Here is a 21,226-nt window from a genome sequence, read left to right on the forward strand (position 1 = left end):
ATAAAATTTATTATAATAAGATTATATAAGAGTATCATTATTTGGACAAAAGTGTTATTATAATGTTGATTAGGCCTAAACATCACTTTCGTGTGGAGGATGGTAATTATGGGCATCCCTAATAAGGTTATAAGTAACCTAACTATGATCTGATCACGTGGCATTTGAATGTGAAAATGGAAATAACTCAAACTTTCCCTTCACATCACAACTTGCCATTTCCTTGTGTTGGACCTTATCTATGCTATATGGTGTGAGTGTGAATGTGATCATAATAGCACCTTCCGTTTTTGCCGACTCTACTGCACATACCTTAGATTATTCTTTCTCTAGGGAGTTCAAGCTTCATTTGTTCGTTTTTTTAGTATAAAGTTGGGGGATGAATATAAAACATAAATGGTATGTTTGGTCCAAGAAAGAAAGAATGAAAATAAAAGGGAAAAAAAAGAAAAAAATAAGTTATTTGATAAGAAAGGAAATGAAATAAAACAAAATAAGCAAGTATATGAAATTCCATAAATGTCTTATTAAATAATAATAATTTGGTAAATGTATATGTAAAAAGTTTTTTCTCCCCTTTTTTTCTCCATACTTGGGATGAATTATTTTCTGGGATAGATTTTACTTAAAATTCTCCCATTATGAACAATCCAAACGGAGAACTAAAAATAGTTCAAGTTTTTCATCCTCTTCTTTCTAAAACTAGTTGAACCAAATGCAGTTTAAGAGTGAAAAAGTTTTTATTGTGATTTTTAATATTTTTTAATTATTTCGTTAACAATATCCTTAAAGTTTTGATATTATTATTCAATTACATAATATGGCCGCTTTGCATTTTTACTTTGACACTTTGCATGTTATTGATGCTATAGCCAAACTTCTTTATACGTTGATAAATAATTGAATGATATAGTGCATAAATTTTATATTGATAATTAACTTTGATTAACCTTTTTTTTAATTTAAGAAATCTTGAAGAAATATTAATATATATATATATATATATATATATATATATATATAAAGTTAATTAACGAATCATTGATCGGAACGATGAGTCACTGGTTTAAATTATATGAACTGATATAATAGTATTATAAATAATTATAATATGTATATAACTATATATGTTAAGTTTGTTACTCATGTCTAAAAATGTTCAACCTGGTTTACTCATTACTACTTTGTATGGGTGCAGAGTTCAAGCCACACACAAACATGTAAAGATGACTACTCTGGTTGCAACTCATGGATGATTCGTTCAACTTGTAACCTACACAAACGGGCTATGAAATATGTGGACCTTTTTCAATTCAATGATTTTAACTTGTAAGTTTAACTGGTTTAATTTGGAGGCCTTTTTCATTTTTGGTTAATTATTTAATTAATTTTATTTTCAATTTTTTTTACTTTTTACTATTAATGTGTGAACCAACTCATTTAACCAGAGATACATGGAATAATCTAATTCGTTTAGTTTAAACTATTAATCTAATTCAATTTAAAGGAATTTTGATTGGATCAGTTTTCATTTTTAATCATATTTTTGACTTTTTTTAGAAAATACTAAATAAAAGATAAAATATATAATAAAAAAAATTATAATATCAAATATTTTATTTATATGTTATTGCATAACTAATAATAAAATATTTATGCATCTTAACTCAAATAATTAATAAAAATATCTTTAATTAAATATATTTTTTATAAATAGATATAAGTTATATGATAAAATAGAAATAAATGACATTATAAATTTATGAATAAAATATATATATATATATATATATATATATATATATATATATATATGTTAATTCGACTTGAATGGATCTCTAAAGTTAAATCTAAAATCCAATCAAATCCAATAAAAAAATTGATTTTTCATTCTCAATTCATTTGATTTTCAATTTATTCGATTTTTTGATTTTTTTTAGATTAATTTTTTTATATTGAATTAGATGAGTTTATGAACATCCCTAACATGAATAAACACAAGTCAAGAAAATGAAACTCGTTTTCATTTTTTTTCATTCAACTACTATTACCTTAAATTTTATACTATCTTGTATTGAGCATTAAAATCTTAACAAATTATACTCGATTCACCACTACCATAATTAACTACCCACCTATAAATAATAAGTGTATACCTTTGGATGCTCGAATATATTGTGCAAAAATTGTTAAATTTTAAATATTTAAAAACATAACATCTCTGTTTGTTTGCAAGTCGTAAATTCTATTAAATACGGGAACGTATAAAATGTTTGAAAGTGATATATAGGTCAATATATGCTGACACGCTATCTCTATTATTGGTGTAAGATGACAGTATGGTTCCAATTAAAAATTCAAACCACTTGCATGATTCTGAATTCTGATTACTTGATTGATAGATTAAAATATTATTATTATTGGAATATCAAACTAGCTAGTCTTTGGACTCGCATACAATTATTTACTTTCTTAGAACTTTCTAATCAATTTGCATCTATGATTTTTCCTATTACAATTTTTATTTACTATATATTTACACACTTAATTGAATCAACTAAGCTAAGATTTAACTCCTTTAAAATGAATGTACTCATAAAATTAGAAAATAAAATATTATTATTTTAAATTAATGTATTTTACAATCTTAACTTTAAATTATTAATGAATGCACCTTTATTTTATTTTACATTATTTATATTTAAAAAAATCAATTTAAAATACTCTAAAGTCTTTAGAAACTAAGAACTATCAAATAAAATAAAAAAGAATAAGAAAAATGACCTAATAAATTAACTTACCCACTCTCACTCTTATTTACAATCAATAATTAGGTAAGATAAAACTATATGGGCATCAAATGTTATTTGACACCTTAAGAGAGAGAAAAAAATAATATAAATATAATAAGTGATATAATTTAATAAGATGAGAGAGATAAAAAAGATGTGTTAAATAAATATTTATGATATATAAGTATTTATATATCATTACCCAATTAATCAAAGTTGGTTAATATAATCTCACCACAAGTTCAAAAGGTTGATAGGTGTACACCAAAAATAAAAGTTTGACTGATAAAGGTGCAAGTTCAACCCCATTTTACCCGTCCCATTTCATAATAAATTGTCAAAGGAAATTGATGAATATATTATTAACGACTTTGTGTAAAATTACACGAAAGTGGTGTAGTAGCATTATTTTAGTTCAGTCAATTTTTCTTTATTTGTCTTTTCACCAATAGAAAAGGGCCACGACGATTCGTAATGATTTGTACCATTTCCCTTCCTATTACATAGCATCCCTCACCCCGTATGTCAAATTCGATTAAACTAAATTAGACATTACAGAATTTAATCACCTTCATCATAGGAGACTAGAATAGGAGTTTATCTGAATTTCTATAATCAAGTACTCAAATTTTCTAATGACTTTTTTTTTAAAGCTCTACTGGCTTTATTTGAATTGTGAAATTAGTTTCGAAATTGGTTCGCTTAATATAATTAAGACTGAGTGAGTGAGATACTTCCAACATTAGTTCAGTCAATGATTAATTGTTAACTGTGGTTCTAAATATACTTGAAAAAAATTGCATTGATTAATTTTCATGATTTTTAATTAAATTAATCAAACTGGAGGAAACATTATGTGAAATGCTAAATAGATTTAAGAAGACAAAATCTAGTGATTATTTTTCATAAACTAGGCTATAAGCAAGGTTTTCTCCCAGCTCTCTGTGGAGCCCATTGGGCTACAGTATCTCATAAATAGATCCAACGGGCCCAACGAGCACACTTTTACTATTAGACTGATATGTATTCTTATGGGAACTACACTGTGTATAACGCATTGACTTATGCATATTTGTAGCAAACAGTAGTATAGATGGTTAGATTTTCAGCAATTAATGTACACCCGAGTTTCATTTTCTTTGTGAGAAGTCTAGCTTAAAGATTACACATCTTGGTTAAAGCACAAGGTATTGGTGACTAGTTATCGTTAATTTTAATTGTCTAAATTGAAGTTGAAAAATTATTGTTAAATCATAGCTAGACATGGCAAGAAAATTCGCATTTGTGGGTACCCGTCCGAATCTATCTCAACTTTGACGGGTAATATCCGAGTTGACCGGGTATGGATTCGGATTCGAGTTTTCCTCGATAATCAAACGTTGGGTACGGGTATGGGATTACTAGACCCGTCCCGACCCCAAACCTAAACCCGCCTCACCACTTAAAATTTTTAGAATTTGTATATAATTTAATTAAAACATAAAATTTTTATTACTAGTTAATTTTATTTTAGAATTTTTACATAATTTAATATTATTTTCTTAACTATTTTTGTAGACACACGTACTATAATAAATTTATTGATATATAAGTAGTTAAAAATAAATGTTTAACAATCAATTTATTTTTTCTAAAATCAAATTTTTACTATTTTTTTTACAAAAAAAAATATTTTTTTTTTAATTTAAATCGTGTATGGGACGGGGTCGGGGATACTCGATATCTAACGGGTACGGGATGCGTCGGGTATCGGGTAATGTTGGGGAATCGGGATAAGGGATTGGAGAGACAATACTCATATCCGTCCCATCCCATCCCATTGCCTAGCCGCCTAAACAAGACATGTATTAATTAGTTAATTAATCTTCTTTATTTGTAGTTGATTTAATTGAGTTTGATTATTAATGGCGACATTCTAAACGCATTAAATAAGAAAAGGGCCTCCAACTAATCCTTTTATATTAGAATGAAAAACAATATTAGTATGAAAATGGACTGAAGTATTTTATTGAACATGTTTGATGGTAAACCAAATCAAACCCACGTGATGGTTTATAGTATAATCTATTTCCACGTTACAAATGATGTTGAACAATTCATTGATTTCATGCAGTCCTGTTTAGTTGTTAAAGTGCAGCAAACCAAGCACACTATTAGTTACCTTTGTGTGAATCTATTATGTGTCTTAAACTTTATTTCAATGATCTAAAATAAAGATAAAGTAATCCTAATCTTTCTCACTCACTATCTTTTGACCAAGTGAAGTAAAATTTTAAGTGATGAGGTTAAATTGTTGAAATGGTATAGGGTTTTCTACTTCGGGATCAATTTTTATGATGGATAAAACCTAATCTTTATAAAATAACATAGAGCCTCTAATATAAACACTTCAAGAAAAATCAATACCCACACCATCACTGTGACAATGTTCTAGGCTGGAAGCGTTCTGTGCACAGGTCCAAGTTAGAAATTGCATCTTGGAGCTATTGCATTTTGCTCGTGCATAATCAAGAGATCATTAGTATAAAAATATATTCCAGATTTGTTATCCAAGCCTTTTTAATCTCTGCATAACTATTTTCATTAGTTGTATGACTTAGAGTTGTCAGATGAGCAGCTAGTCTTCAGGCTAGGCCTAGCCTGAATCTCTTATGGCATACTATTTTGTTGATCCAATCCATCCAATTGGACCGAGTCATTTTTGCTTATAATTTTTTGTATAAAGGAAAAAAAAATACTAGGCTAAATTGTATTTATTTTTTTTATAAAAAAAATGTCTCAACATTTTCATGTGTAAATTGTTTATGGTAAATTATATTTAATCCAACACACAGGTTGTGTAACATTTCCACATGTAGACCTTTGGTCATTTATCATGTATGATAGGTTTCATGTGTAAATCATTAGCTATGTCACATAAATTCAAGGTTATGCCCCTATTTATTGTTGGGATCATACCTTAAGCCCTTTGTAGTTTTTATTTGGTGGCATATTGATTTATCTAAATTATAACATGTAAAGTTTTTTTTTCCCCTAGGTCTACAGAGATAGCATATGAATTTATTTAGTTTTAAAAGCATAAGTCTCCATTTTGTCTTTTAGATAACCTCATTTTTTTTTATATTTTGTGTCAAATAACTAGTATTTTTTTTCCTAAGTGGTGTGCCTTATTAGATTATAATGTTTTTCAAGATAATTTACATTTCATGAATATTTTATTCATCAATGCTTATCAATGCTTATCGTGTCAATTATGGACTTGTGTTGAATTGAATTTCCTAATACAATATTTATAGATAATTGTTTATCGTGTCAATTATAGATATTTACACACATGTAACTTTAATCTTCATTTCGACTCCTGCTGTAGGCTCACTCTTAAAAACGATCACACATGCAAATGATTTTGATGTGACTTTTTAGTTTGCTTCATGGAGTAAATATAGTGCAGACAAAACCATACACCATAGATAGACTCAACAAGTATTATTTGACCATCTTTGTCCATAATTGTCTTTGCTTGTCATCTTTGCCAAGATTTGATTTGATCCATTTCTCAAAGCATCTTAAGCAAAATTTGTGCATGCAAGGTGTCTAAAATGCACACAATTGAAAATCAACTCATTCTTTCATGGTCAATATTTCAGACCAATAACAATTCTAAGTAACAACATAAACACGAAAGACTGAAAGACGGGAATTACCAAAAGTCAAACAGAAAAAACTACTTACTTGTCCTTACGTGTTATTTTCATAAATCAAAAAATAGAAAAGGCCTACCATAGTATAATAAAAATAACAAATGACTTAAATCATGGTTCCAAAAAATAATTAAAACATATCCAATGCATAAAAATATAAACTTGTGTGTTGACCATAATAGCCAATAGCAACTACACACTTGATGATATGCATCGCTGAGATCACGCAAAATCATGGTGTGTTCCTACAGATCAGCTAAAATTATAAATATCCTATTTTTCATACTATTTCTATAATCGAATGGTTTAAAAAACAAAAATTTGAATATGAAATTCACAATACCATGCTGTTATTAATTATTACTTATAAACGGTTTGCCAAGTTAGTCACAATTGTCCCCATTTTAAGGTTGGGGAAAGACACTTGAAACAACATCATTTTTCTTTTTGATTGACATTTTTTAATGGATGACAAAATCAGATTTGATTTGTGTTATTGATGTTCTTAAGGTTGGGTTATTCTCAATCCATCCTTAAACCACTACCAACATTGCCAAACCATGTGACACAAATTGGTTACTATTCAATTTATCTCTGTTTAAGAGAGATAATCAACAATTTGTACTCTAGATTGTTTTGCATCCCTACGGAGATTGGAGAAGATAAAAAGATTCTCAATAGAGTCAAGGATAAATGTGAAAAATATTATAATTATAAACAAATTTAATATTAATAACTAAATTAACCAATAAACGTACAATATTTTGGTATAACGACAATTAGACTTCATTAATGTCTTATTGGGATCGTCAAGTGCCCACACAATCAGGTCACAATTTACAAAAGCTATCGGGTCACAATTTACAAAAATGAAGTTTCAAACTAAAATATATCCTTATTACAACTGCTTCATTACTCCCAAACCATCAATTCAGACTTTTTAGCTTCGCTTGGGCTGATTCAAGTTGTTCTGCCCAACACAAATTTTGAAAAAGAGAAATAATAATAATTCAGAATAGTTTGACACCTCAGAATTTCAGATTTCTCAAGAAAGAAGAAAGAAGTGAGAAGATGCGGAGAATTCTTACTCTGCTCCGTTGCAGTTGCTGTTTGGATGGTTGTACGAAAAAATATGTTCCCATCTCTCTGGTACACAGCCTATATTTCATAGAAAGTAGGGGAAAATTAAAAAAAACAAACAAAAAAAACAAAATTATAGATAGAATGAACCTACAGAGAATACTCTTCTTCGAAACATAAAAATCGCTGCATCACATTTTACTTCTCTTATTAACATTTTTTTCCATAAAAAAGACTAGGATTAAATCCTAGGTGTTCTGCAAAACATAATCGTTTCTATACTCTTAAGTCGGCATACCCGGGATAAACACCAAGTCTGGAATCATCACAAAGGACACTAAATTAGCTAAATCCCGGTATAAAGCACTACCAATAATATAGGATACCCAACACAATCAACATATGACCGGTGACATGACTAACTTTTCCACCAACAAATGCTCCTCAAGGATTCTAAGTAACAAGACTCTGAACAAATGTACACAAGTCACATGAATAAACAATATACTCTTTTTTTTTCTCTAATTCTCTCTCTTGCGACGAACACCATGACACTTGGTATGTCTATAGTTTTAGCCTATGTCTAGATAAAGGTCGAGAATGTGGTTTTGGAATTCCAAAATCACATTCTCAAATTTCAATGCACAAAATGAAGAATGAAAAATTCGTTGCTTTGAAAATAAAGGTTTAATTATTTATTTAATTCGTCAGTTTCTAAATAAGTTTTCCTATAATTAATAAGTGATTCGATTTTTTAGTCCCGGGTGAATTTTTTAGTTCCTAAATCAATGACAAGTAAGAGGAGTCCTTAACATAGTTAAAGAATTTTAACAGGAGAAAAATTCACTTATTGACTAGACTAAAAAGGATAAATTTGAAAATTAGATGGACTAAATAGGTAATTAAACCGAAAATAAAGATAGTTTTGAGTTCTCCCAACTGACATCCAAACATGCACTTAATCATCAGAGGCTAGGTTAAACGCATGATTTATTGTTAGTTCTACCTTGGGGAGTGTTGAAGAAATATCTATCTCAATGGTTTGTTTGCATTATAACGAAACCACAAAAAATAACCCTAATCCTATGTCTGGAACATGAAATTGGTAGGGAGAGGTATTCGTGTTTGAAATGGATGATTAAAAGTAGTTAGATTGAAGGATAAAAGAAAAAAGAGGTTACTCTGGAAGAAGGCTGGTTGTTGAGCTCGGCGATGGCGACTTCATGGAGCCTCAATTGCTTCGTCAGATCAGCAGCACTCGGCGAAGTATTGCTTGAAGAAGGAGAAATTGAAGCCATTTTCGACAAATATTGAATACCTGAATCTGAATGTGACTGAAAATTTGAAACAAATGTCCTTCTTTCGCTCAGAAGCGGAGCTGCTGCGTTCAGGTTAGTTGCGGAATTAGAACATGCATTTTTCACGATTACATTGACAAATGACAAGTCTAGTAAAGGGTCGTGGGCCAAGTCTGGTTTGTTAAGTTAGGGTTCATTAGCGGATTAGCCCATTTTAACGAATGTAGTTGCTCTCTACACCTTAAAAATCATTTCCTGCACCTTTTTACCATCTGGATTAGTCAATCCGAAAAGAAAAAGAAAAAGAAAAAAATAACCGTATTGATGCAGGAAGCAATTTTAGGGTGCTGGAAATGAGCTTGTGCATTCTTGGCCCACAAAAAATACTGAGTTTTTTGGTAGACCAAAAAAAATGTGACTTTTGTTGAAAGGGTGTAATTTTTTGTTTTCCAAATATATTTTTCTTTAGAAACAACTTGGTTCAAGACTTCAAGTTAAACCATTGTCCAATATTTTGTTGAAATTATCTAATTTTGTCCATACCTTTCCTAATAAAAGTCATACTTCAGTTAACTCAATAAGAAATTAACCCTTTCCACTAAACTCAATTTCATTTAATGAAATTTTCTAATTAAATTTCGGAAGGTGGTCATATAGTTGTGTTCACTTTTTTAGTGAACATAACCGTACTAACTAAGAAAGAAATAATTAATTTTTTAATTATTTAGAAAATATTTGAGGGTTTTACATCGTCAGTTCAATATTGTAATAGTTTTAGATAATTTAGAACAAAGGAACTAAATATAAATAAAAAAATAGGGATTTACATTTTATATCTTCAAGTGACTTAACTAAGGGCCTAGGCTTTTGGTTGAACGGTCGGCCTCTGCCGGGGCTCAGTTCCTCAAGTCTTGTATTTATCTAGGGGTCTACCGTGTAATAGTTCCCTCTCCTACGTGCATAAAACACATTCCTCTACTTACCAATAAAATTGCTTATTTTATTATTTACCCAAAAAAATGATTCTTCTATTGTTAAAGAGAATTCTACGTCCTTAAAGGCTAGCCAGAATTTAGATATTTCCTTGCAGCAATGCTACTGTAAATCAGGGCCTGAAGGTGGTGGACATCTAGAATCTCATGAAGTAAACTTCTGGCCTTTTAGAGTATGAAAACCACCTTAGCGTGCTTCTTAAGCTCCTATTCACATGAAGTTCTTTTCCACAACCTTCTTGAGTACCTCCAATTTTTGGATGACCTCTGGATTCAACAGATCTCTTGCTTCCCTAATGAGGGTACCTTCTCCACTCAAATGATAAGCATCCAACACACTCTTTATCCATGTGTGAAGCTTCTCTGGAGTCCTGAAAATGATAACGAGAAAAATTTATTATAACTGAATTCTATTTGAAATTATTGTATGCTCTGACATCTAATACGTACGTGTACAAGTTATCCACATCGTTCCTTCAACTTCTTCTCCAGGTGTAAATGCATCTTTGAGGGCAGATAGTTGCTCCTCCGGATCCTCAATTCGACATGAGTAGATTTGTTATATTCACAAAACATATATTGTAATAAAGTTTTTGGATATCAAACGGACCTCCCCAGAAGGTAATAATAATGTGGCCAATTTCCCCTCTTTTGCAATTAATTTGGTTACAGCACCTACTCCTTTAGTTAATTGTCCACTCTTTCCGAGTGTGATTTCTATGTTATGTATTGCCGTATCTAAAGACATATTGGTTGAAGTAGATTCTTCTTTTTGATCAATCAAAACCTCTTCCCAAATTGTAATATCATACAAGTCAAATTATTTTAAAGCATCATATTTCACATGAAAGAATTTTAACAACTAAAAGATAAACGTAGTGTTTAACAGAAAAGTGGATAAATTAAAAATAAAGTAGTTTGTCAACAGAAGATTCGTACCCATTCATTCCCCCCCCCCCCCCCCCCAAAAAAAGAAAGATAACAAGATGTTGCAAAAAGGAGATAAGTTGTTACCAACATCTTATTATTAGAAAATAAAATAAAACAACAAACAACCAAACTTGTCCACTTGACTTTCCTCCCAACTGTGCATGTGCTGATGTGCATTGCAGCCTAAAGAAGCTATTTTGAAGTTGCATAATCATTGAAAATTTATTATCCTCTGTTCATGAAATTGAAAAATAAAATAGCATACAGAAAGGATATTGATGAGGTCGCCATCAATTTACCTCATCTTTCATCATGTTCAACTCCTTGGCAGCTGACCAAGCTTTGGTGATCATCAATACCAATGTTGAATCAAGTTCTTTTTTTTCGGCCAAATTGTCTATCTTCCTGCAGGCAGCATCAAGCAAAGGAGAATTGATAATATCTTGGAATTTCAACTCAGCAGCTTGTACTTTTTCAACGCTTTCAGTTGCAGCATCTTAGGCTTGTACAGCGGCCAAGCATGCATTCCCAAGCGTTGCCAATTCTGGTCACACAAAAAACCAACATTTTAGGATATAAAGAGACACTACTAAATATGAGGACTTATATTAGTAAGATTTAAACCTTGATTTATCATCTGAGAAGAAATTAATCTGTTTAGTTAAATCCAAGTCCATTGATATTTTTTTAAAATTATGTAAATTAATTTTAGAGTTTATTTTTCAAATTGTATATATAATAACTAGTTATAATTATCTTAAATACAACTTTTGAAGTAACATGGATAAAATCCAACAAAATTTAATACAACAGAATTTATGATTGAATTACATTATATCGAATACATTTTAATTAAACAAATTTAAAAAAAGTTGTTTCATATTTTTTTTTCAGAATGACAAAGGCTAGGGTGAATCACTATAACATGTGATTTACAGTGTTCTAATAATTGATGACCCTTGTATATAATATACAATATCGAATGCTAGTGATGAGTAGTTGCTACTTCCTACTTTTTCTTTTTTACAGATTTATTGTTAATTAAATAGAGATATTAAACTTATTTGTAGTTGACCAAATTGCCCCATTTAGTGCACAGTAATTGCATTCATCATTCATCAGATTCAGAACCATTTTTTGGATTCATCCCTGTAATTGTTTACGACTATACAGTATAAACACATTTTAACAATTCTTCCGCCACGGACCACCGCTTAGGCGATCTCCGGCCGCCGCGGGCAACGGTGCTTCAACTTTTTACTCCTCTCTCTTCCTCTTCTACTCATGATTCTCGCGTCTCCATCGCTCTCGTTTTCGTCTCGAAGCTTTCTGTGACTCCGCACTCGATCTCGTTCTCGCCCTCAGACGCCGCCATGCCCAGCTACGGTTTTTTTACCCCTGTAACACTACCATTCATCTTCGAAGGACAAAAAGGTGATTTCCTATTTATAAAATTTAATTATTAAAACAAAATAAGTAAATTTAAGGGGACTACCGTAAACTACATTCTCTCGTGATGCACAGGAGAATCCGTCGAATCTTTATCCCTCGGATACAGTGGCCAATTGTGTTGCTGCGGTAGTCACTGTGTACATACAGATACAGAGATAAATAATTAATTTTAATTTTAGACCCTTCTTCTTCTTCTTCTAACTGAAACCGCAGCCACCCATACTCAGAAAAGAGTACAACGGCGACTTCTGCGAGGGCTTTTTCCCCTCCTGAAACAGCTTCACTGAAAGAGGTAGATAGATAGTACGTACCCTTTTGTTCAAGTTTTCTTTTTTCTTTTTGTTTGTTTGTAATTAATTCACGTTCTTAGGATTTTCATTCTAGACTGAAACCTTGTGCATGTGCTATGCTATGTAAGCTTTGTTCTTTATTAATTTCATAAATGGTTTGCACTTCACAGGTTTTTTATTTGTGGACACCTATTTGTGAATTTTGGACTTGAATTTCCCATTGCAGTGTTTGTTGTATAATTACTTGTCTGGGAATTGTGATTCTATGACATACTTTACCGTTACCTTTCTTCTTTTGCTGCAAAATATCTCAAATATAGTTATGTGTGGCAGTTTCTGTTGTTGGGTGGCAATGGAAGTTTTGCTACCAAAACTTCCTTCTTTCAAATTTCCAAGTGCCACTTATTGCTGCTCGATCACTAGTAGGAGCTCATCATATGTCAGATTTGGGTTCCGTCGCGTATCTGTTTGTGCATCAACTGTCAATGAAGCAGTAGCTGAACCAATTGTTGGTTTCCTTTCTTTGGGTCACTCCACCCGACCCCATTTCCCCATACTTCACCAGGTATCTATTTTCTCATCTTATCTTCAATATTATTTTCCTAGATGCAGCCTGAGAATGTTTGGAAGTGTTTTGGGTAATCAAGGTTCAAATTTTCATTTTGATTATTGTGTTACGAATTTAATGCTACTTGATGGATGGACAAAGCATAGACCCTCTTAAACATAAGAAGAAAAAAGGCAGTAGAGATTGAGCTCTCGAGTCTTGAACACTTAGTTATAGAGGGACCAGAGATTCTAATTCATCTCCCCAACTTTGCTCAATCAATGTCTCAATAAGTGTTGTAGAACGCACGTCTAACTATTCTGTGTGTGCCTTGTGTTTTTCTGTGAGCAATATGTTTGCTTATTGGACAAAGTATATTAGTTTTTTTTAAACCAAAGTCAAAGATGGAATATCTAATCCTCATATCATAGTATTATACTATGCCCTACTCTTAGTAAAATTGTTTGCCTTGATGTATGCAAATTAGATCTGGAATTTGCAAGTTGTATATGTGTTGGTACATATTATTAAGCTATGATACTTTAACTCACTCCACAGGAAGTAAATGGCTCAAAACTTGTTTACTTAGACAATGCAGCAACTTCTCAAAAGCCCACCGCTGTATTGAAGGCATTGCAAAACTATTATGAAGCTTACAATTCAAATGTGCATCGGGGCATACATTTCTTGAGGTACTTATCATGTAATTTTTGGAATCACATATGCAATTAGGAGACACTTTATTTTAATTTCCGTCCTCCCTTACTGCATTTATTGGGAGGTCAATACACATACAATTTATATCTATTATTACTTAATAACCAAATGCTTTATTGTATATAATTGTTTATGGATGTAGTGCAAGGGCCACAGACGAGTATGAATCAGCTAGAAGGAAAGTTGCTTCTTTTATAAATGCTATCGATTCCAGAGAGATTGTATTCACAAAAAATGCTTCTGAAGCTATCAATCTTGTTGCTTATTCTTGGGGGTTGTCAAATTTAAAACCTGACGATGAGGTATTTCACTGTACAATAATATTTTGATGAATTCCAGTTCACTTAATTGGCAACAAAGTCTGAGATTATTTTATGCATCTTCTTAAAACTTGGAGAGAATATTAAGGTTTAATTGAATTTTTCAAAAATAGTTTTAAAGTAGAAACAAAGTAAAAATGGGGTTAAATAAGCCCATCCTAGGTGGCCCAATAAATTACATAGAATTTTGTGCAAAAAAAAAATCTAAATAAATGTGTGCAATTTTATTGGGCCACATGGGATGGGGTTGTTTAACCCCATTTTTAGTTGGGGTTAGTTAGACAAAGCCATTTTTAATAGCAGGATGAGACATTGGGCTACTTTTTAATCATCTAATTCAATCTTTCTACATTTAGCTTAATGATCTTTGTTTATACCGCCATTATCTCCAAATTATGCCCTTGTATAATCTTCAGTTTTATATATTATTACAGATCATACTTACAGTTGCTGAACATCACAGTGCGATTGTTCCTTGGCAAATAGTAGCTCAAAAAACAGGGGCTGTTTTGAAATTTGTGGATTTAAACCAAGATGAAATTCCAGACATAGACAAGTTGAAAGAAATGCTCTCAAGGAAGACCAAAATAGTTGTTGTCCATCATGTTTCAAACGTGCTTGGTATGTTTCTCATTATGATTGTTCACCTTGATAATTCCAATTTACTTAATGATACCTTGAATTTATGCTGTTGAAGATCATGTGCATCTTGGGTTAATTTTGTAGTTTTTCAACATTGATGCTCTTTGGTTTATTAGCTGCTTTCTAAAATCCCTCATTATTTCACATAAAGGTCACTAGGTTTCAAAGGCCTCTATACTGGATTATTGAATGTTTACCCACCTTCAAGTTATACTAATCTATGAGCTAACATTATGCTAAATGTTCTCTTGAATTTGGGCTGGACCCATCTCAACCTTAAAAACTAGTTCATGAGGTGAGGATTGCCAAACCTTTATAAGATGTACTTTGGCTACATGAATCTATAGATAATGTGAGATCTCCACTCCCCCCTCATGCCCAGGATTGGACAGCTAAGTATGGAGATTGTGCAATTGATTTTTTTTTTTTTATTGCATTGTCTAGCCATAGGGCCAGGTAGATTGCATTGGGAAAGCTGTGGGGTTAGGTAGATTTTTAGACAGTTGAGGGTGGCCCAATATCAGATCTATGATAGACATAGACTTTGATACCATCTTGAATTTGGGTTTGGCCTAAGTCCACCTTGAATGTAAATCTAATTTTCTTTTTGAATGATTAATTTCTTCATATGAGAAATTTCAAATTAGCTTTAGGTAAGCATATGATCCTTTCTGGATGAGCTTGAAGGAATGTATATTTTTAAAATTGTGCCATGTACCTGAAACTGAAAATCCTGCTATGTAAACCCAATAAGAAATGTATCACTTGGGAACCAGATGCAATTGTTATGTTTGTGCAAGAGCCTTTAATTTTTATTTTTTTTTGTTTTAAGAATCTATAAATTCCAGTCTTTAAAAAGGATTTAGATTTTTTTTTTTTTTGATCAGCCAAAAAAAAAAAAAAAAAAAGGATTTAGATTTAAATGGCACTATGAAGAATTGTTTTTTGACAGAACTTAATGACACTATTTAATCTACATAACTAACTCACCTGTTGGGGAAGGACTTTGGTCACTGTTGTTCTAAGAATTATATAGATCTTAAATTTTTGAAGTATCTCATACGAAGATATATATATTTTTTTTTTGCTCAGCAAAGATAATATTATATATATTTAACTTAGAGTACCAGAGGTACTAAATACAAAATAGAAGACACCATACAAAAGGTTCCACGATCAGACCTATATATTCTAAGAGAGAACCTTTTTATGCGTGCAAAATGAAAATTACATTTAATAGCCCACAATGATCTATCCCCTACTGAAATAAAAACCCTGTCTAATGCTACTGGACCATTGGTTAGAATGAATAGAGAAATCCTTCTCAAAGTTTCTAAGCCAAGTCCAGAGGATGAATGTTGCATCTTCAAACAATTTATTAGCATTGAAGGTTGCATTAGAAAAGACTATGGAATTCCTTAGCTTCCAAATAGACCACATTAGTGCCATACGAAGATATATTATGTATATGTTCAAGATACTTGGAGAATGATGCTGCACATCATATGCATCATTAAATAGTGGAAGTTTGCTAGCAATAAGGTGCTACTTAAGAATCAGAGTGGTGGATATTTGGATTGCTAGCAGAGCCTTTGAAAATTAATTAATGATTGACAAATTGGGTTAGATCAAACGAAACATAACTTCAACATGTAAGCAGTTTTAGTGATCTGACCTAGAAAGCAGGTCTCTGGTGGCATCACTTAATAGTTCAAATTGAAGAAAACATATTAGATACTAAAAAGAAAAAGAAATCTATATTCAGGCCTACTTCTCCTTAGGCATTTGTGATGCAAACTGGTTCAAGGGAACGTTTATTGAAAAAAAAATGAAAGAAGGGAAAAATCCTCCAGGTAATTCAAGGAACCTGGACCCTCCCGATACAAATTGACCAATCTATCCTTCTAACTACCAATCCTATTTATATTCTGTCCTCATAACTAACAAAACTTTCATTATTTATTCTGTTACAATTCACAGGGTTTTAATTTCCTGTTGTACCTCTCTTCCTTCTAACAAAAACATTCTCAGATGGATGGAGGTTTCTTATTAATACTCCTATCAATTTGATGTTGGGGAGAGTTTCTGCCAGAAAGTGAGATTTCATATTTCACATCCTGCATACATGAAACTTGTGCTCCTGCATCAATCGCGTCAGATTGGGAAGAGCAGTCCGTCCCATTCACACAGTAGACAAACTGAGTACTGATATCCATATTTGATAACTAGGCTGAACTGTGCAGCCCAACCAAAAAACCAGTGAATAAGTTCAGTGTCCGGTCCAAATAAACCACAAATGAATATTACTGAGACCTGGTATGACCTTAAAAACAATAGAACTTAGTACATATATGAATTATCATAACATCCCCCCCCCCCCCCCTATCTAAGCACTCTTTCTTTGTCTTTTTGATCTGTAATTTTTTCTTATTTACAAAGATAATACTTATTACTCACTTCTAGAATGTGTATAGCAGAAATGAATGAGATTTCACATATTTTGTTTTCTGCTTTTATGTAGCTTCTGTCCTTCCTATTCAAGATATTGCACAATGGGCACATGATGTTGGAGCAAAAGTTCTTGTAGATGCTTGCCAGAGTGTTCCACACATGATGATTGATGTCCAGAGCCTTAATGTTGATTTTCTTGTGGCTTCTTCTCACAAGGTAGGATTGTTTACTTATTTATAAACTTTAACTGTTAATAAATAGTAATATGTTATCGAACGTGTTTCAGATGTGTGGCCCTACAGGCATTGGATTCTTATACGGTAAAATAGACCTCTTGTCTTCCATGCCTCCATTTTTGGGTAAGTTATTGGATGTGGTTACGTATATCTCCCTGTCAAATAGGAATAACTAACTAAAATGCAATAAAATAATGTAAGAGGTTGTTTGGTTTGAGAAAGTGTTTTTTTTTCATTTTTAATTACAAAAATGCCACCTTGTTCTCACTTTGTTTTCTATTTTCAAAATTTTGTATAAAAACAATGCAAACAACTTGTTATTGTTTTTTCTTTTCACTTTTTCCTACACAAACTTTTGAAAATAGAAAACAAAGTGAAAACAAGGTTGCATTTTTTTAATTAAAAGTGATGGACGAAAATAAAAACAGACAGCGTTTTCTCATGCTAAACAGCCCCTAAAAGTTCCTGTTTGGTTTTGCACTGTGTTAATAAGATTTTCTTTTGAAGTTAATGTATTGCTGGTAACTTCTGCCTTCACTTGTTTTAGGTGGTGGTGAAATGATTTCTGATGTATATCTTGATCATTCAACTTATGCCGAACCTCCATCCAGGTTTGTGAACTTGTTTTTACTTTGACTTGGGCCCAGCTGATCGTAATAATCTACGTTGGCTTAGGTAGAGATCGTATGTTTGATTCCCAATGTACAAAAGAAAATATAAGAGCATTAATGCATGGGTAATAGTTTATTTTCTTTTGTGGCTTTAAAATTTACTCGCTACTACACTCCATCACTCCCAAATTTACCTTGGCTTTTCAATTCACTAGCAAGTTAACTTGCAATTATCATATAGTAAGCTTTGGAGTCTGCTGCAATACATTAGTAAAGAAGCTAACAGGTGATTGTTATGGGATTAAAATTTGAAAATTGAAAATGGATATACAGAAAATACTTTAGAAGAAATTATAAGTAGGATGCAATTTTTAGAGTTGTCTAGTGATATTCTTCACTGTGGTTTCTGTAAGTTTATCCTTCATCTTATTTGCTTCTAGTTAATAAAATTTTTCACTTCCTCATTTTACTTTGCCTGGCACTTGATGCTAGACTATTATGATTTGGTGTTGGTTATTGATGTTTTGAAACCCGTAAAATTCTTTGACCTGAAAAATGATTGTGTCAACCATTTAAGTGATTGTTATTAATAGTAGTCAAGTGATAGTAACGGTTTTTGTGACTTATCTTGGAACTCATACTCAGTTTGTTTCTTTTCTAACTTTAGATATAACCATTAGTAATTTCTGGCCATTTTCTTCCTCCATGTAGTGATAGTTTCTCTCTACTATTGTTGCATACCATCAGTTACATGTATCTTATTATTTGACTGTCCTAGATTTGAAGCTGGAACACCAGCTATTGGGGAAGCAATTGGTTTAGGAGCAGCCATTGATTACTTATCTGGGATTGGTATGCAAACTATACATGATTATGAGGTAAGTGTGTGTGTTAATAATATGTATTGTTTAAATACCAAAATAACTTATAGTTAAACTCATACCTGCCACACAGATTAAACTTCAATGTACTAATCTTTTTTAACTTGATCAGCAGATGAGAACAACAAAGAAGTATGCAAAACAAAAACTAAAAGCATCACTCAGCTTGACCTAGTGTTTCAACTTTTATCTTCCTCATTGTTTTACTTCTTCAAATACTGATTTTCTTTATTATCATAATTTTCATTATTTGATGCCTCAATCTTATTATCATCATTTTCAAAGCAATGCTATCGTTGTCCCCCTATCCGTCAATATCATCAAAACATTGTAATATGATTGTGATCACCTATCCCATAGCTAAGCTAACTTATTTCGAGCAAAAAAATTTCTTTTGTTTATTTCATGATTGCAGAAGTGATAGAAAATAGAAACTAATGGCAGAGTAAACATGCCACAGTATAGGTCAACATTTTTGTTTACTCATCAGTAAAATTTGTTGTCATGTTTTTCATTAAAGTGAGATAATTTATATTCCAATTCTGTGAACAATAAGTTACTAAACATCAATTTCCATAGGTGGAGCTGGGTAGATATCTGTATGAAAGGCTTCTTTCAGTCCCAAATATTCGCATCTATGGGCCAGCGCCTTCAGAAAAAGTCGAACGAGCTGCCCTTTGTTCTTTTAATGTTGAGAATTTGCACCCTACTGATCTTGCAACACTTCTGGATCAACAGGTAAATGGATAAAAGACTATCCCTGGATATGTGCATTTTCTTGGTCTTAAGACAGTTTATTCTATATAAATCAATTGTCAAAAAGCCTGAATTTTGTGGAAGAATTTGGGATAACTGTTGTACATCTTTTGAAGCTTTCCTTCTTGAACTGTAATTAACTGATAGTGTATCATTTCAGCATGGAGTGGCAATCAGATCAGGTCACCACTGTGCCCAGCCTCTCCATCGCTATTTAGGCGTCAGCTCAAGTGCACGTGCTAGTCTCTATTTTTATAACACAAAGGAGGATGTAGACAACTTTATCCATGCCCTCAATGACACAGTCAGCTTTTTCAGTTCATTGATGTAAGTGGAATGTATTTTTATGTATATTATATTTTGTTTATACACGAATGAGAGGGCTTGCTTGGTAGGACAAGCTGCATCAATGAAATGTTCTTGAATTTCATTCCTCCTGTTCATATCATTGGCTGGTAATAGGCATCCACTAATAGCAGTATTGCAACCTATCTACCTCCTGAATTTTTGTGTAAAGAAAATGCTCAAAACGCATTAAAATCTTTTCCCTCTTGATGTTGGAAGGTGAATGTTGTATCCACTTTTACTTTTGACAGGAATAACATAATGCATATTTTTGTGCTTATTTGTAGAATCAAATTTAAGCCATTGAACATGGGATGTAGGATGCATGTTTAAATTAATCTTAATAGAAGATTTTGCATTAGTACGTGTGCATAAGAGAAGAAAATAATTATAGAAGTAAAAAACAAGGCTGTAATCTGCTACAATTTCGTTTCTGATTCAGTTTTATAACGAGACTCAATATGTATTAATATCAAAGTCAAGTCCCTCATTTTTCGAATTAAAAATAAAAAAATCTTTGACGCGCTGCATGTGAAGAACTTCCTGATCGTGCTTGTAGGCTTGTAGCAAGTGCTTGGGAGGAAGATCGAAATATTGGGCTCTTTTCATTTTTGTTTAGGCTTGGAGATTGAGATAGGGGGATCTTCCTAGTTCACTTTAGGGCTTATAGTCAAGTAGGTTTTCTTAAAAGTAGTAGAAATTTTGTGCTAATTGATGTCTCATTCATTTATTACTGTATGAAGTTTCTTGGCTGCATATGGAATTTGTTTGTTTGATGGTGATATGATTCTTAAAATAAATGACTCCTGATTCCAAGACCCCATAGCTTTCGTGGTGGATAAGCTTAATTGCAAACTGAAGAGATTAAGTGTCAAAGTCGTGTTGTTCTATTGGGAAACAAAGCTTGATATGGTTTGATAGTATTAGTTACTCGTTGTTCCCTGGCTCGAATATAGTTTCTGCTAGCTGTTACACATTTAGAATAAATTTAATGCTTGAGGTGGATGGTGATTCTCTACTTTAACTCGGTGTGTTTTGGGGGAAATGTTAGGTTCTTCATGTTAAATTGCATGTGAAGTGTTAGTAGATCTTGGAACTAGTTGCTGTAAGTATTTGTTAATTGTTACTGTGGTACCAAGGGATGCGGTGTCTATTTCTTCTTGTCGGGATTTCAAGTTGGAGTAG

The 21,226-nt window shown here is 32.0% G+C and overlaps 2 protein-coding genes across 4 annotated transcripts; one reads left to right on the top strand and one right to left on the bottom strand.

The window, feature by feature from the left end:
* Positions 1 to 7,201: 7,201 nt before the first annotated feature.
* On the bottom strand, positions 7,202 to 9,020 carry LOC100799098 (uncharacterized). Its single transcript, XM_003546192.5, has 3 exons — positions 8,755 to 9,020; positions 7,582 to 7,651; positions 7,202 to 7,463 (listed from the first exon to the last, which is right to left on the bottom strand). The coding sequence occupies exons 1-3, from the start codon at positions 8,869 to 8,871 to the stop codon at positions 7,420 to 7,422; spliced, it is 231 nt and encodes a 76-aa protein (XP_003546240.1). The 5' UTR covers positions 8,872 to 9,020; the 3' UTR covers positions 7,202 to 7,419.
* A 2,791-nt stretch (positions 9,021 to 11,811) lies between these two features.
* On the top strand, positions 11,812 to 20,251 carry LOC100799615 (cysteine desulfurase 1, chloroplastic). Of its 3 annotated transcripts, none has more exons than XM_006597590.4 (12): positions 11,812 to 12,227; positions 12,318 to 12,548; positions 12,869 to 13,100; positions 13,641 to 13,774; positions 13,942 to 14,101; positions 14,554 to 14,740; positions 17,283 to 17,428; positions 17,499 to 17,571; positions 17,996 to 18,059; positions 18,838 to 18,937; positions 19,520 to 19,678; positions 19,857 to 20,251. In XM_006597590.4, exons 3-12 carry the CDS (start codon positions 12,888 to 12,890, stop codon positions 20,025 to 20,027), a joined length of 1,407 nt encoding a protein of 468 aa, XP_006597653.1. In that variant the 5' UTR covers positions 11,812 to 12,227; positions 12,318 to 12,548; positions 12,869 to 12,887; the 3' UTR covers positions 20,028 to 20,251. The 3 variants fall into 3 exon arrangements, with proteins under 3 accessions (XP_006597653.1, XP_003546241.1, XP_040865938.1); XM_003546193.5 differs by having other exon boundaries at positions 12,318 to 12,537; XM_041010004.1 differs by lacking the exon at positions 12,318 to 12,548.
* The last annotated feature ends 975 nt before the right edge of the window (positions 20,252 to 21,226 follow it).

The sequence above is a fragment of the Glycine max genome, chromosome 15, assembly GCF_000004515.6.
Source record: "Glycine max cultivar Williams 82 chromosome 15, Glycine_max_v4.0, whole genome shotgun sequence".
Taxonomy (NCBI): Eukaryota; Viridiplantae; Streptophyta; class Magnoliopsida; order Fabales; family Fabaceae; genus Glycine; species Glycine max.

What these genes read in the sequence shown, in the direction of transcription:
- LOC100799098 (XM_003546192.5), bottom strand. Translation starts at nt 8,871, where the DNA reads ATGGCTTCAATTTCTCCTTCTTCAAGCAATACTTCGCCGAGTGCTGCT. An exon ending in ACAACCAGCCTTCTTCCAGA is followed by an intron (nt 7,652 to 8,754) that starts GTAACCTCTTTT and finishes TATGAAATATAG; the next exon opens with GCTGTGTACCAGAGAGATGG. An exon ending in AGCAACTGCAACGGAGCAGA is followed by an intron (nt 7,464 to 7,581) that starts GTAAGAATTCTC and finishes TGTGTTGGGCAG; the next exon opens with AACAACTTGAATCAGCCCAA.
- LOC100799615 (XM_006597590.4), top strand. Translation starts at nt 12,888, where the DNA reads ATGGAAGTTTTGCTACCAAAACTTCCTTCTTTCAAATTTCCAAGTGCC. An exon ending in TTGTGGCTTCTTCTCACAAG is followed by an intron (nt 17,429 to 17,498) that starts GTAGGATTGTTT and finishes AACGTGTTTCAG; the next exon opens with ATGTGTGGCCCTACAGGCAT. An exon ending in TATGCCGAACCTCCATCCAG is followed by an intron (nt 18,060 to 18,837) that starts GTTTGTGAACTT and finishes TGACTGTCCTAG; the next exon opens with ATTTGAAGCTGGAACACCAG.